This window comes from Blennius ocellaris, assembly GCF_963422515.1.
Source record: "Blennius ocellaris genome assembly, chromosome: 12".
NCBI lineage: Eukaryota > Metazoa > Chordata > Actinopteri > Blenniiformes > Blenniidae > Blennius > Blennius ocellaris.
This window is the reverse complement of record NC_137661.1, coordinates 28094530-28109529: the sequence shown is the minus strand read 5'-3', so window position 1 is coordinate 28109529 and position 15000 is coordinate 28094530. Positions and strand designations below refer to the sequence as shown.

The 15000-nt window shown below is 46.6% G+C and overlaps 1 protein-coding gene across 1 annotated transcript in view; it reads left to right on the top strand.

Moving 5' to 3' along the window:
- Nucleotides 1–14416: 14416 nt before the first annotated feature.
- The window catches only part of nfia (nuclear factor I/A), a gene marked incomplete at both ends in the record, with an annotated part of 33647 nt that continues 33063 nt past the window's right edge, over nucleotides 14417–15000 (top strand). The window contains one exon of the mRNA XM_080506359.1: nucleotides 14417–14491. Coding sequence (XP_080362485.1) covers nucleotides 14417–14491 — 75 coding nt within the window. The remainder of the gene's footprint in view (nucleotides 14492–15000) is intronic.

Sequence of the window (15000 nt, the reverse complement as noted above, 5' to 3'; positions counted from 1 at the left end):
TGGTGGTGGTTGTGGTGGTGATGGTGATGGTGATGGTGGTGGTGGTGGTGATGGTGGTGATGGTGATGGTGATGGTGGTGGTGGTGATGGTGATGGTGATGGTGGTGGTGGTGGTGGTGATGGTGGTGGTGGTGGTGATGGTGGTGATGGTGGTGGTGGTGATGGTGGTGATGGTGATGGTGATGGTGGTGATGGTGATGGTGATGGTGATGGTGATGGTGGTGGTGGTGATGGTGATGGTGATGGTGGTGGTGGTGATGGTGATGGTGATGGTGATGGTGGTGATGGTGATGGTGATGGTGATGGTGGTGGTGGTGATGGTGATGGTGATGGTGATGGTGGTGATGGTGGTGGTGGTGATGGTGGTGATGGTGATGGTGATGGTGATGGTGGTGGTGGTGATGGTGATGGTGATGGTGATGGTGGAGTGTTGATAAAGTCTCCAATGGTACATGAATGTCCGTGTCCCCTGGTGACTCCGCGACTCGTCTTCGTTGTCACGGCGACTTGTCTTCGTTGTCACGGCGACTCAGGCCAACGCTCATCAGGAAGTCGGCGTCTCTCCGAGCCTCCCACTGAGCTGGCGAGCCGCCCGGCATGCGGCCCCCGGGGGGGCGGAGCTTCACTGACCCAGAAACAACGGGACGGCGGCGACTTGGACGTGAGCGTCCATGTTTACGTTTCTGGCCCTGAACTCGCAGGACGAGGACGGCGCTCCGGAGCCAGACGACCCCCGACATCAGAACCACGTCCAGGTTTCACCACTTCCTGGATTCCATCGCAGCACCGCCACCAACAAAGATGGCCGCCTTCCACGAGTGACACGGAGAGGCGTCGCCACGGTGACACAGTCTGAACCCGATCCGTCTGCGGACACTTCCAGTGTTATTGGTCACGACACGCCGGCGGTGCGTTTAAGGTTTTGTTGCAATTTGTTTGCGACTTCACTGACGATATTTTCAAAATAAGAGCGCAACGCGGCCGTGAGGCCGTCATGGCGAGCTGGTCAGCGTTAGCAGCGTTCATTAGCGTTAATTTAGCTTTGCGTTCGTCGCTTGGCGACATTTTAATGTGTTTTAATAAAAATATGAATCTTAGAGAATATTTTTTGCATCTTTGGTATTTTTTATTTTTTAACATTTTATTGTTTCCTGAGTTCTAAATTCTCTATCTTTTTTTTTAAATGATATGTTTTATTAAACTTTTTTTGTTTTTTGATTTATTGTAATTTTGTAACATTTTAGTTAGTCTTATTTTGAGGTGTTATAATTTTTTTTAAAGTGTTTTGCTATTTTTTTTTTGTTTTTCATTTTTAAAAAATGTAGTTTTTCGCATTTGGGACTATTTTTTTTTTTTACTTATTTGGACATTTTCTTGACATTGCGTTGAATCCAGTGTTTGTCAGTTTGACGCATCGTTGGGGAGCCGATGCTGAACCCTTTATTTTGACGGAGTCGTCGTCGCCATGGTTACCGAACTGCTTCCATCCTCACCTGACACGGCAGCGTGCGGCGGGAGATTATCCTCCCGATTCTCCGTCCAGTCGTGAAAAGGCCGGCGCTCCCTGCGAGGAATACCATGGGACGACAGGACGGGTCGAGGGGGGGGGGGTCAGTGGGTGTCGGGGTGGGGGGGCAGCCGGATTATCCCCCCCGCCCCCCCCCCCCCGGCGTTTCACATTATCATATTTCCACGTAATTAACTTCTGTGTTTTCCGCATGAAACGGCAGCGGCGGCTCGGCGGTGCGTTCACTGCCGCGGGGGCACACGGACGCTCGCTCGCCCCGCCGACGGACCCCCCCCTCTGACCTTTACCCCCCCCCCCCCCCCTCCCCCGCCACACTCACACATGCTGGCTGCTGAAGCCTCGTCTCCGACGGGACCGGCCGGACGTCAACGTCTGTTAGCGTCACCGTCGCACGAGCCAAGTGAGCCGCTCGCTTCCGTGACGTTTCGATTTCAGCCACAAGTTCACTGGTTGTTAGGTAACGACACAGAAACACACTAAATATATAGTAAAAAAAAATAAATCTATCTATCTATGTATATATATATATATATATACTTTATATATATTTTTAGTATATATATATATATACTAAAATATAGTATATATATTGTTTATAGCCTTTATTATATATTTATTTGATATATCTATATAATCTCTCTCTGTATATCTATATCTCTCTCTCTATATATATATATATATATGTATACATATATAGAGAGATGTATATATATATATATATATAGAGAGAGAGATAGCGATAGATATACAGTATATATACACACTAAAAATATAGTGTATATATTGTTTATATCCTTTATTATATATTTATTTTATATATCAATATAATATATATCTATATGTCTATATCTATCGCTGTCTCTCTCTCTCTATATATATATATATATGTATACACTAAAAATATAGTATATATATTGTTTATATCCTTTATTATATATTCATTTTATATATCTATATAATCTCTCTCTCTCTCTATATATATATATATATATATACATATATATATATACACAAAAATATAGTATATATATTGTTTATATCCTTTATTATATATTTATTTTATATTATATGTACTTTATTTTATATATATATATATATATATATAACAAATATATATATATTTATTTTTATATATCATGTTCATGTTTCACACAGTTCTAGTTTAACTGTTTGTTTACGTTTTGCTTCTGCCACAATTTTATTTTGTTGGTCGATGTCGAGACGCTGCCCAGACCAGCTTTCACAGCCAGAGTGTGTGTGTGTGTGTGTGTGTGTGTGTGTGTGCGTGTGTGTGTGTGTGTGTGTGTGTGTGTGTGTGTGTGTGTGTGTGTGTGTGTGTGAAAGATCTGCCAACAGTATCGAGCCAAGGCCGGACGGTCCGGCCAGCAACCCCCCCCCCCCCCCCCACCAAGCACCGTGCCAACCTGAGTGTGTGTGTGTGTGTGTGTGTGTGTGTGTGTGTGTGTGTGTGTGTGTGTGTGTGTGTGTGTGTGTGTGTGTGTGTGTGTGTGTGTGTGTGTTCAGGGTGTGAAAACAGTGACGGATTAACACTGTGTGTGTGAGCTGAGAAACAGCAGGAAGATACGGGAAGACACACACACACACACACACACACACACACACACACACACACACACACACACACACACACACGTACATCTATGTGTATATATTTCCATGTAACTATTTCTACATCTATCATTACATTGATATTTTCCAAAGTAAATGTTCATGTAAAAACCACCTATTGTTGGTTCTAATATATTTTCTTCCATGTATTTCTTCATATATTTTGTTGCGGTCATATTTCCATGTATCTTTTAATTTGATATATTTCTATGTATATTATTTGTCAATATTTCCCAGATACATATTTCTACACGGCGAATATCCTGGAGGGTCCTGAGGTTACGTCCCTGCAGTCATGAAGACGAAGAGGACATCCAGGAGTGGTGCTGGACGGCAGGACGTCTGTCCCCGCTTCGCCCCTCAGGACAGGACAGGACAAGACAGGACAAGACAGGACAGGACAGGACAGGACAAGACAAGACAAGACAAGACAAGACAAGACAAGACAAGACAAGACAAGACAAGACAAGACAAGACAAGACAAGACAGGACAGGACAGGACAGGACAGGACAAGACAGGATGGGACAAGACAGGACAGGACAGGACAGGACAGGACAGGACAGGACAAGACAAGACAAGACCGGATGGGACGGCACAGGACAGGACAGGACATGATGGGACAGGACAGGACAAGACAGAACAGGACAAGACAGGACAGGATGGGACGGGACGGGACAAGACAAGACAGGAAATGACAGGACAAGACAGGACAGGACAGGACAAGACAAGACCGGATGAGACGGGACAGAACAGGACAAGACAGGATGGGACGGGACAGAACAGGACAGGGCGGGACGGGCGGGACAGGACGGGACGGGACAAGACAAGACAGGACAGGACAGGACAAGACAAGACAAGACAAGACAGGACAAGACAGGACAAGACAGAACAGGACAAGACAGGACAAGACAGGAAAGGACAGGACGGGACAGGACAGGACAGGGACCATAAGCCAACTGCTAGAAAAGTGCTTGTATGTACAGACGTTTGCATCGATATTCCTAGGTCTATATTTCTACAGTCACACACACACACACACACACACACACACACACACACACACACCTACAGTATGTGTGTAACAGTGCGTGTCTCTAACACACACTGTTACACTACATTAAGACAGACAGGTGGCAGTTGGAGTTCCTCAGGGTCGTCGTGTAGGTCCCCTTGACTTTGTCTTTATTAAAGACACTACACACACACACACACACACACACACTCCACATTAGCGTACACGCGAGCGGATTAATCGGATTAGCGGCCTCATTAGCATAGCCTCCGTCTCCGCCCGTCCGTCATGGCGTCCGTCCGCCCCGTCGCTCTCCATCAGGTCTCCGTGACGACGGAAGGGCTGGTGGTCACCCGCGGTAACGGAGTAGGGCGGGGGGGTGGGGGGGTGGGGGGGGCCTTATGTAAAACAGGGTCTGGACGCGGGCCGACCTGTCAGCTAACCGCTGTCGCCAAAAACGCTGCCACTAATGCCGCCGCTAACGCTGGAGACATGCTAATGTGACCTTTGAGCTCATTTACATACAAAAACATTTTTCTTCTTCTTCTTCTTTCACTTCTTCTCTTGTCTTCACCACCAACTCACACTTTAGCAGATCACACTTATCCATAGCAGGCTAGCTAATGTAGCGCATGTTGCTAATCGGACATACAAACTTTTGAGCGTTTAGTTATTTTAGTTAAACAGAGCATTTTCAAAAAGTTGCGTTGTCATGTTACCTCCAAAAACTTTACTAATCCTTGAGATGAACCTCGGTCGACTTCAGAATTGTAGAACTTCTGAACTGAAAACGAAACTTTTTTGGGGAAAAAAACCCACAAAAAAAATGCAAAAACTTGAAATTCACTTCAACGCAAAACTTTTCTGAAACGAACACAAAAACCCCCCAAAACAAAAACCAGCACAAAGGACACGCCTTCACTAGTAAAGACAAAAAGGACACATTTAGCTTGAAACACTGTTGAGTAAACGTGAAAAAACACAAGAAAGAGAAATGTTGCCTTTCATGTAAAACTTTTCCAAGATGAAAGTGAAAAAATTATTTGATTTGAAATGTTGACGTGTAAACGTGAAACGACACATTTGAAGACCAGGTGGTTGTGTTTACACAAAAGTTTAACACAAAATTTTAACAAAAAACTTTTGTGAAATGAAAACAATAAATCAGACGTTACCTCATATTTCCAAATCGTTGCCACGCACATTTGAAAAGTTTCTCCCTAAAAGCAAAAAGGAAGCGTTTTCACAACACTTGTCGTGGAAGCGCGAGCAAAACACTGTCCTTTCATGGTAATTGTATGAATGCGGGGATTACTCTTTGAAGTAATCTGATTACAGTGTGTGACAGTGTCGAACTGAAGGGGGCCCACAGTTAAACCCTGAGGGACTCCGCCTCCTCCTGCAGCAGCTTCAAGTGAACAAGCAGCAGCTGGAACGCTGCCCCAGGTCTGGTGGGGGGGGGGTCCGGACACATCTATTATACAACAGGAAGGGGGTGGGGGGAGCTACGTCCAGATGTTTCTCCTGCCAGAGCGTCCTGTCAGCGCTGTTAGCGCGGCTCACTGGGATGAAGCTAACCGGACCTGGGCTTGCATTTTTAATTGGAGGTGTGTATGTGTTTGGGGGGGGGGGGGGGGGGGGGGGGGGTGCGTCACGCCAAGCTCTCATGTGCAAGCATGTGACAGCCAACATCAGCCCCGCTAACACCAGCCCGCTAACACCAGCCAGCTAACACCAGCCAGCTAACACCAGCCAGCTAACAACAGACTGCTAACACCAGCACCACTGATACCGCTAATACCAGCACCGCTAACAATGCTAATATCAGTTCACTAATAACAGCACTGCTAACACCAGCCCACTAACACCAGCCCGCTAACACAGCCCGCTAACACCAGCCCGGCTAACACCAGCCCGCTAACACCAGCCAGCTAACACCAGCCCGCTAACACCAGCCAGCTAACACCAGCCCAGCTAACACCAGCCAGCTAACACCAGCCCAGCTAACACCAGCCCGCTAACACCAGCCCAGCTAACACCAGCCAGCTAACACCAGCCCGCTAACACCAGCCCGCTAACACCAGCCAGCTAACACCAGCCCGCTAACACCAGCCCGCTAACACCAGTCCGCTAACACCAGCCAGCTAACACCAGCCAGCTAACACCAGCCCGCTAACACCAGCCCGCTAACCTGACGGAGTTAGGACCCTATGTCCAGGGTCACACCAGGTCCTCCAGCTCCTGGTCCCTGGTGGGTCTCTGGTCCTTCCAGGGCCCATCGAGCTCCAGAACCACCAAATCTGGTCTTTATTCTTTATCAGTAACATTTTTTATGACTTTTTATATTTATTGTAAAGCCATATTTGTATTTTTTGTCTTTATTTTAGATTTAACCTCCGTACATAATGTTTTTTTTTAATGTTTTTAATATTTAACGTAAAGAGTTTTTGGTAGATGTGATTTTTAATAGACATTCTATATACATTTGAGCTTTTTAGCTCTTTATCTTGTGTGTTTGTTCATTGTTACGTATATTTGTACGTCTATATTGAGAAAAGTATCACTCTGAAGCTAATCGTCGGGGAGCGCCCCTCCTCTCCCCCCCGACCCCCCTCCCACCCCCCTCACCCCACCCCACCCGGCGAGCAGGTGGCTCCAGTCATGCCGGATGATGTAGCTAGCATAGCGGCGCGCCGACACGCTCCTGTGGCGCGGCTCCAGAATCCATTTAAATATTTTAGGAGCCGCCCCCGAGACACGAATACGTTAAAACTAGAATAAAACAAATGAAGTCCCGCTAACGTGCTCTGCTACACGCCACAGACGCTCACCGTCACCCGGAGGACTTTAGCAACGGTTTTTAGCACGTTAGCCACCCGGGAGTGTTTAAAGAGGTTGGGGAGCTAGCGGCACTGAAGCGCTAACACGTGGCGGAGGATGCTAGCGGAGACGCGGGAGAGGATGAACTTTAGCATCACTGACGCTAAAGGGGGAGATAATATAAGAGGAGTTTGCATTGCTAATGCTAACATGTGAGGTGAGATGACTTAGCATGGCTAATGCCGTAATTTGATAACAGGTGCTAAGATGCTAAGAGGCAAGGATACAGGAAGTGAGCGTCCCTAACGCTAACCGGTGAGGTATAGAGGAGTTAGCATGGCTAATGCTTACATATGACATATGGTAAATGCTAATGTAACACCTGGTTAATGCTAACACTTTGGTAATGCTAATACCTGGCTAATGCCAATACTGATTTAACACTAATGCTAACACCTGCTAATTCTAATATTGTTTTATGCTAATGCTAATGGTCATACCTGTCTAATGCTATTGCAAACACATCACTAACTATTGCTAAGAGCTGTAGCTGTGATGCTAATGATTGGGTAATGCTAATCACTATAATGCTATTGCTAACAAAACAATAGATGTTAGCAGTGCAGCTATTTCTAACATGTGAGGATAGATAAGCTAGTACCCATGATGCTAACAGGTGTCAATGGCTGCTAATGCTAGTGAGAGTGGACGCGCTGGCGTTAATGAAGCTAACATCCATTTCAATTTGTAAAGAACAAGCAGCATGACGCTAACACTTAGCACGTGGTTCGTTTGTTTTCCTCCTCTGGGTCGCGGAGCGCCGGTTTCCGCGACGACGTGATGCCCCGTGGCAGCGGCGAGCTCCGATCACATTAATTATGCTAATTAGTGTTACTTAGCATAATTGCGGGGGCGTTTACGGATCGCGGGCCGTGAGCAGTGAGAACGGCGTTAGCGTTAGCGGCGGGGAAACGGAGAGCAGGAGCAACTAAACGATTACGAATTTTAGGGTCAAAACATTAATGTGTGTTTAAATACTTTGGAGGATTTTAACGTTTATATCACGTTTCAAATTTTAACGTTTCATGTGAATAAAATCAGTTTGTTTTTTTCTTTTTGTCGAATCCTGATTCCAACTTTTTTTATGTAAAAAAACACAAAACTTCACTATAAAGTCGTTTTAACGTTTAAAAGAAATGAAGGAATGAACTTTGACTTCAAACAAGTGAAAGAAGAAAGAAAAGAAACAAGTAAAAAAGAAAAACACCAAAAGAAGTAGAGAAAATAAATAAAAAGGGGAGGACAGAAACAGCAGACCCCCCAGTTCCCCTCCAGACCCAGACCCCCCCGGTTCCCCTCCAGACCCAGACCCCCCCCGGTTCCCCTCCAGACCCAGACCCCCCCCTGGTTCCCCTCTAGACCCAGACCCCTCCGGTTCCCCTCCAGACCCAGACCCCCCCCACTGGTTCCCCTCCAGACCCAGACCCCCCCCCACTGGTTCCCCTCCAGACCCAGACCCCCACTGGTTCCCCCCCAGACCCAGACCCCCCCCACTGGTTCCCCTCCAGACCCAGACCCCCCCCCAGTTCCCCCCCAGACCCAGACCCCCCCCGGTTCCCCTCCAGACCCAGACCCCCCCCACTGGTTCCCCTCCAGACCCAGACCCCCCCCGGTTCCCCCCCAGACCCAGACCCCCCCCGGTTCCCCTCCAGACCCAGACCCCCCCCACTGGTTCCCCTCTAGACCCAGACCCCTCCGGTTCCCCCCCAGACCCAGACCCCCCCCACTGGTTCCCCTCCAGACCCAGACCCCCCCGGTTCCCCCCCAGACCCAGACCCCCCCGGTTCCCCTCCAGACCTAGACCCCCTCGGTTCCCCTCCAGACCCAGACCCCCCCCACTGGTTCCCCCCCAGACCCAGACCCCCCCCCGGTCCCCCTCCAGATGTCTTTCTACTTCAACCACTTCGTCATCGACGTCACTGATAAGAGGAAGCAGCCCCGCCAGAATAAAAGCTGCTCTCTTCTCTCATGTCGTCTAGATTCTGTCGCCGGTATTGACCAACCTCTGGATGGAGGCTCTCAGGCCGACCAGCGTTGCCAGATAAACAGAATCCCCCAGTCGGGGAGTCAAACTCTCTCACCTCTTCACTTCGTTTGTTTGCTGCATTTGTGAGTTTGAACCTTGTTTTGTTTTTTATCACACGTTTAATAGTTTTATGGTTTTAACACGATTCCGACACAGGCTGAGGTTTGGGCTGGTTTTTTATGGAGGTGTGAGTTTTACTGAAAACAGTGAGTCACATCTGGCAACCCTGGCGCTGACCGGCGTTAGAATCTGATCAAAGGAAAACAGGAAGTCCTGCGGCTGAACGGCCAAAGTGAAAGTCGCCTTCAGGTTTAACCGAAAAACATAAAAGTTCTGCTTTTTTTCTTTCGGGTTTTTAACGTAAAATCCTGATTCTGACTTTTTTTTTCGGCTTAAAAAGTGCAAATATCAACATAAATAGGCGAGTTTTCACGACAACGTTTTAAAAGTTTCTCTTCACATTAAAAGTCGGAATCGGGTTTAACGTTGAAAGGTGAAAATCTGTCGTCAGATATTAACGTTAAAAAGTTTTTACATGAATATCAGTTACATATTCAAGGTTTTATTGTTAATTTTGATTTAATGTTTTATTGTTAACGTCATATTCAACGTCAACATTAATTACAAATACAACGTTCTTAACATTGATACCAGTTATGTAATTTAGCGTTTATATTGTTAATATTAAATATTTTTAATGTTAATATTGATCACAAAATATAAAACAATTCAAGTTTTTGACATTAAAACCTGATTCCAGCTTCGGGGTTTGTCTGGATTCAAGACGACAAAATACGTGAAAGTCTCTTTTTCTACTACTTCTGCAGTGAACATGTGTTTGTGTGTGTGTGTGTGTGTGGGGGGGGGGGGGGTCTATCTGTCGGGGGAGGGGGGCTGGCTAAGCTGTCAGACGACATGAGCCCTGACGAGTTTGGCCGCCGCCCATCGCCGCTCCCCACTGACGGACTGTGATGTGCCAACATGGCCGCTGAGTCTTCTGGCAGGACGCCGGCCGCGCTGGCACGCCGCGCGGCCGCCCCCGGGGCTAGCTGTCGGAGAGCGACGGAGACGGGGGAGAAAAAAAAGCGCCCAAACTAATGCGGGAAAAAGTTTCCAACGGCCGTTGACACGACGTGACGGACAAACGATGATCCGATGAGATCCGACGGAAAGGTCGCCACGTTAAACAAAAGTCCTGGAGGACGCCAGGACGCGGCGGGGCTAGCGACGGACTGCTAGCATAGCTGCTAAGATACAGTGGCGAGGACAATTGCAGTTCGTACGTAGCATTTAGCACGTAGTGTTTATGTGTAGTGGCTCCGACGTAGTGGCTAACAAATAGCCACCGGGGATGTAGCGGCTAGGACATAATGCTAGGATGTAGCAACAAGTACATAGTGACTAGGATGTAGCGGTTAGCATGTAGCGGCTAGTACATAGCAGCTATGATGTAACAGCTACTAGATAGCAGCTAGTACATAGTGACTGTGACACAGCGGCGAGTTGCTAGCAGCAAGAAAAGCAGCAGCTACGAGATAGCAGTTAGTCGATATGGCGACTCGACAGTGGCTAGCAGATGATAGCTCAGAGATAGCGGCTCGGAGATAGGGGTGCTAATAGATGGCAACTCGTAGACTATGGCTAGTTGATTGTGACTCGTATATAGAGGGTAGTTAATAGTGACTAGTCGATAGTGGCTAGTCGATTGCGGCACGTCGATAGCGGCATGTCGATAGCAGCTAGTCGATAGCGGCACGTCGATAGCAGCTACTCTGTAGTGGCTAAGAGAGAGTGGGTAGTTGGTAGCAACTGGTCGATAGCGGCGAGTAGATAGCGGCTAGTCGATAGCGGCTAGTCGATAGTGGCTAAGAGATAGCATTCTACTTGGTAGCGGCTAGGATATAGCAGCTATATAAACACACAGACGTATATATTTAACTAAACAGGTGGGTTTCCATGGAGATGCTCTCTCTCTCTCTCTCTCTCTCTCTCTCTCTCTCTCTCTCTCTCTCTCTCTCTCTCGGTGCGAGCGAAGCGAGCAGCTGCAGCACCATCTGACGGCGGAGTGCGACGCCCCGAGGGAAGCTACTCCAAGCAGATGTATTCAATCAGGTCCTCAAAACTCCCCCGGGTGTGTGTGTGTGTGTGTGTGTGTGTGTGTGTGTGTGTGTGTGTGTGTCTACTTTTACTTCATGCCACTAGTTTTAGCGTCACTAGCCACGGTTTGAAAAATCCCAGCAAAAAGGCGCTCGGCTAAGTCGGGGAGATGAACGAGTGAAAACCAGCTAATTTACTGTCGCTAACTTTCACACGGACAAAAAAATAGCTTGGAAAATTTTAAGTTGTTAAAAATTGCTAAGTTGTCGAGATCAACCAGGCCAGATAGAATTTAGTATCAAACTATTGATTCATTATGAAGGAAAATGTTTATTGTCACTACGGAAAAGATTGTGAAATGTGACTTTTACCAACAAAAAAAGGTTATGAAAAGTTATTGTCCCTGTGGCAAAAGAAACAATTATGTAATCATCTTATCTTATGTAAAATTTCCCACAGAAAAAAAAACACCTTTAAAAAGGTCAGTCATTGAGGTGAAATAGGCTAGCTTGAATTTAGTAGCGAGCTAATACAATGAACGCCTTGTGAACAAAATTCTGAAATTTGATTTAGTTTTGTAAAATTTCCACATAAAAATTTGGCCGTCATCAAAAGGATCTTTGGTTTCGCAATTTTGTATTTTTATATTATATTTACATTATATATCTTGTTACATTATTCATTATAGCTTGATGCTAGCTAATGTTGTTACGCTAAATGTCTCAATTTTATCCAATTTTAAAAGATTTGTTGCTAATTTGCAATTGTTTTGTTGTTTGTACCTTTTTTGGAACTTTTTTCCCCAAATATCATAATTTATCCTCATCGGACTGATGACGTCATCATAAACAGTCACAATCGGACAAACGTCTTTTTTTCTCTCGTAGATGAAAGGTTTGTGACTCGGCTTTGACGCGACTCCTCCTCCTGATTGGCCAGCGGGCCGGCCCGGGTCATAAGCCCCGCCCCCCCATCTGCTTATCTCCGGCCAACATCGCATTCCAACGTCCACAAAGGAAGTCCTGTTCCTCGCTGCACCTTAATCTACCCCCCCCCCCACCCCCCCCCCGAGAAACCTGAACCTGAGCCCCCCCACCCCACCACCCCCCTCCCCCGACAGGTGAACTCCAGCTAGCCTCGGAAAGAAAAAAAAAGTCTCTTACAAGATCAGAACTTACGGGGATTCATCAGTTTCTATACAAAGAAATTTAATACCTCGGAATATATAAGTATGTTAAAAAGACGTTAAAACAATGTTATGGATTTTAATGGTTAAAAACACAAACTTTATGTTTTGCTAATAAACACACAAGTTGTCATGTGAGAATTTAACGTATTAAAAACTTGCCTGTGTGGATTTCTGCAGTTAAAAAAACAAATAATGGTTGAATTTTTTTTTTTAACGTTAAAAACACAAAAATGTTCACGTTAAGTTCAAAAACAAAAACTTCTAGTTAACATTTCATGTTAAAAACATGAAAATTCTTCGTGAAGTTTTGTGTTAAAAAACATAAAAACTTCTACTTACATTTTCATGTTAAAAACAAAACAAAACAAAATAAAATCCCATTAGGTTTTCACATTAAAAACTGAAATATTTGTCGTTTCATGTGAAAAACCACAAAACTTTCCTCTGAATTTCCACGCTTGAAAACACAAAATCTCTTAAATCCCATAGAAATATATACATAAAACTACATAAGCACATTGACACCACAGTTTCATGTGAAAAGTTCGTATTAAAAAAAAACCCAACATGTTTCTTTGAGGGTTTTAAACGTTAAAAACATTCAAGTTTAAACATCAAAAACACAAATATTCGTCACTAAGTTGCCACATAAACACAGAAATTCCTGGTTTCATTATATACATCTTAGTCTGGAGAAAATTATTATTTTTATGTAATTTTCCAACATATATATTTTTTCTACAGATTTAGTTTTACGTAAATATTGCTAAATATATTCTTATGAAAACATATATATATATTTGTTTGTATTTATTTCAACATATTTATTTCTACATATATATTTCTACACTTATTTCCATGTATTTATTCCTGCTTATATATTTCTTCATTTGTTTTGCGTGTATATTCTTGCGCAACCTATTTCTACACGTGTATTTCTATGTAAATGTGTTGAACGATATATTCCTATGGATGCTTTGTGCTTTGATCATTGTGTTGCTTTGCTCTGATGTCGCCCTCTGATGGTCGTTCAGGTTACTACACCCACACGAAACTTTTACTTTTTAAACTTTTCTGTTGATATAAAAGTGAAATAAAATACATAAACGTCCCTTTTTTTTTTAATGTTTTTTTTACAGATTCTTGTTTTAACCATTTGGTTTTTCCTTAAAACAAAAATAAAACATAAACAACCCCCCCCCCCCCCCAATCCGGAGCTCCGCTCCACTGCGGTCTGGTTGGCCGGGTTTTGGACTCCGGGTTCCGGGTTGACTACCTCCGGACTCCCGCCCCTCCGGTCCTCCGGTCCTCCGGTCCTCCGGTCCTCCGCTGCTCCCCGGTGCCGTTCGCTTGAGTCGGCGGCGATTTGGACTCCTGACAGCGGGGTGATGGTCGCTGGAGTCCCGCTGATCTCGTTTCTCACCCGATGACCCCCCCTACACCCCCCCCCATCACCCCGGGTCGGAGGTAGCTCTGTGTGTGTGTGTGTGTGTGTGTGTGTGTGTGTGTGTGTGTGTGTGCGCTCTCGCTCTCTCTCTCTCTCCCTCTCTCTCTCTTAGTCTCTCACCCCCTCTCTCTCTCTCTCCCTCCCTCCCTCTCTCACCCCCCCTCTCCCTCTCTCTCTCCCTCCCTCCCCCTCTCACCCCCCCCTCGCTCTCTCTCTCTCTCCCTCTCCTCTCTTAGTCTCTCACCCCTCTCTCTCTCTCTCCTCCCTCCCTCCCCCTCTCACCCCCCCCCTCTCCCTCTCTCTCTCCCTCCCTCCCTCTCTCTCTCTCCCTCCCTCTCTCTCTCTCCCCCCTCTCTCTCCCTCTCTCTCTCTTAGTCTCTCACCCCCCCTCTCCCCCTCTCCCTCTCTCTCTCTCTCTCTCTCTCTCTCCCTCTTGATGATCAGCGGCTGCACGCGGCTCCCTCACAGTGTGTGTGTATCACACGGCGCGAGCGTGTGTGTCTCGCGGTGGGAGTGTGTGTGAGCGTGTGTGTGTGTGTGTGTGTGTGTGTGTGTGTCGGGGCTCCACATGAAGCTGGCGGACGGCGGCGGCGGCGGCGGCGGCGTGATGGCAGCGAAGAGCGGCGACGGTTCCATCAAGTGGCAGCTCTGCTACGACATCTCAGCCAGGACCTGGTGGATGGTGAGTGTGTGTGTGTGTGTGTGTGTGTGAGTGTGTGTGTGTGTGTGTGTGTGTGTGTGAGTGTGTGTGTGAGTGTGTGTGTGTGTGTATTTGGCACCTTCTCCTCACTTTTAATCCAAGAGGAAAAAAAAAAAACCCAAAACCAAAACAAAAGACCCGGATCCCCCCCCGCGGAGCTCCCCGCTGACCGCGCCGCTCCGAGGCGCCCCGGTTCCGGGGGAAGAAGGCTGGGGAGACGCGTCGCCGCCGTTCATTGTGATTAAAGTCGAATAAAACGGTCCGATCGGTCCCGGGACGTCTCGCGCTCGGAGGTTTTGTTTTGTTTTTTGTTTTTTTTTCCGAGGCCAGGTGACCTTTGACCCCCCACCGGGGGATCACAATGCGGCTCTTGTCGTGAAAGTGACCCGTCGTCGTCGTCGTCGTCGTCGAAGTCCGTGTAACCTGAAGCCGGGCAGGTCGCCCCGCGGCCCGGGCGGCGCTCGGGAGACGACCCGGGGAGGATGGAGAGA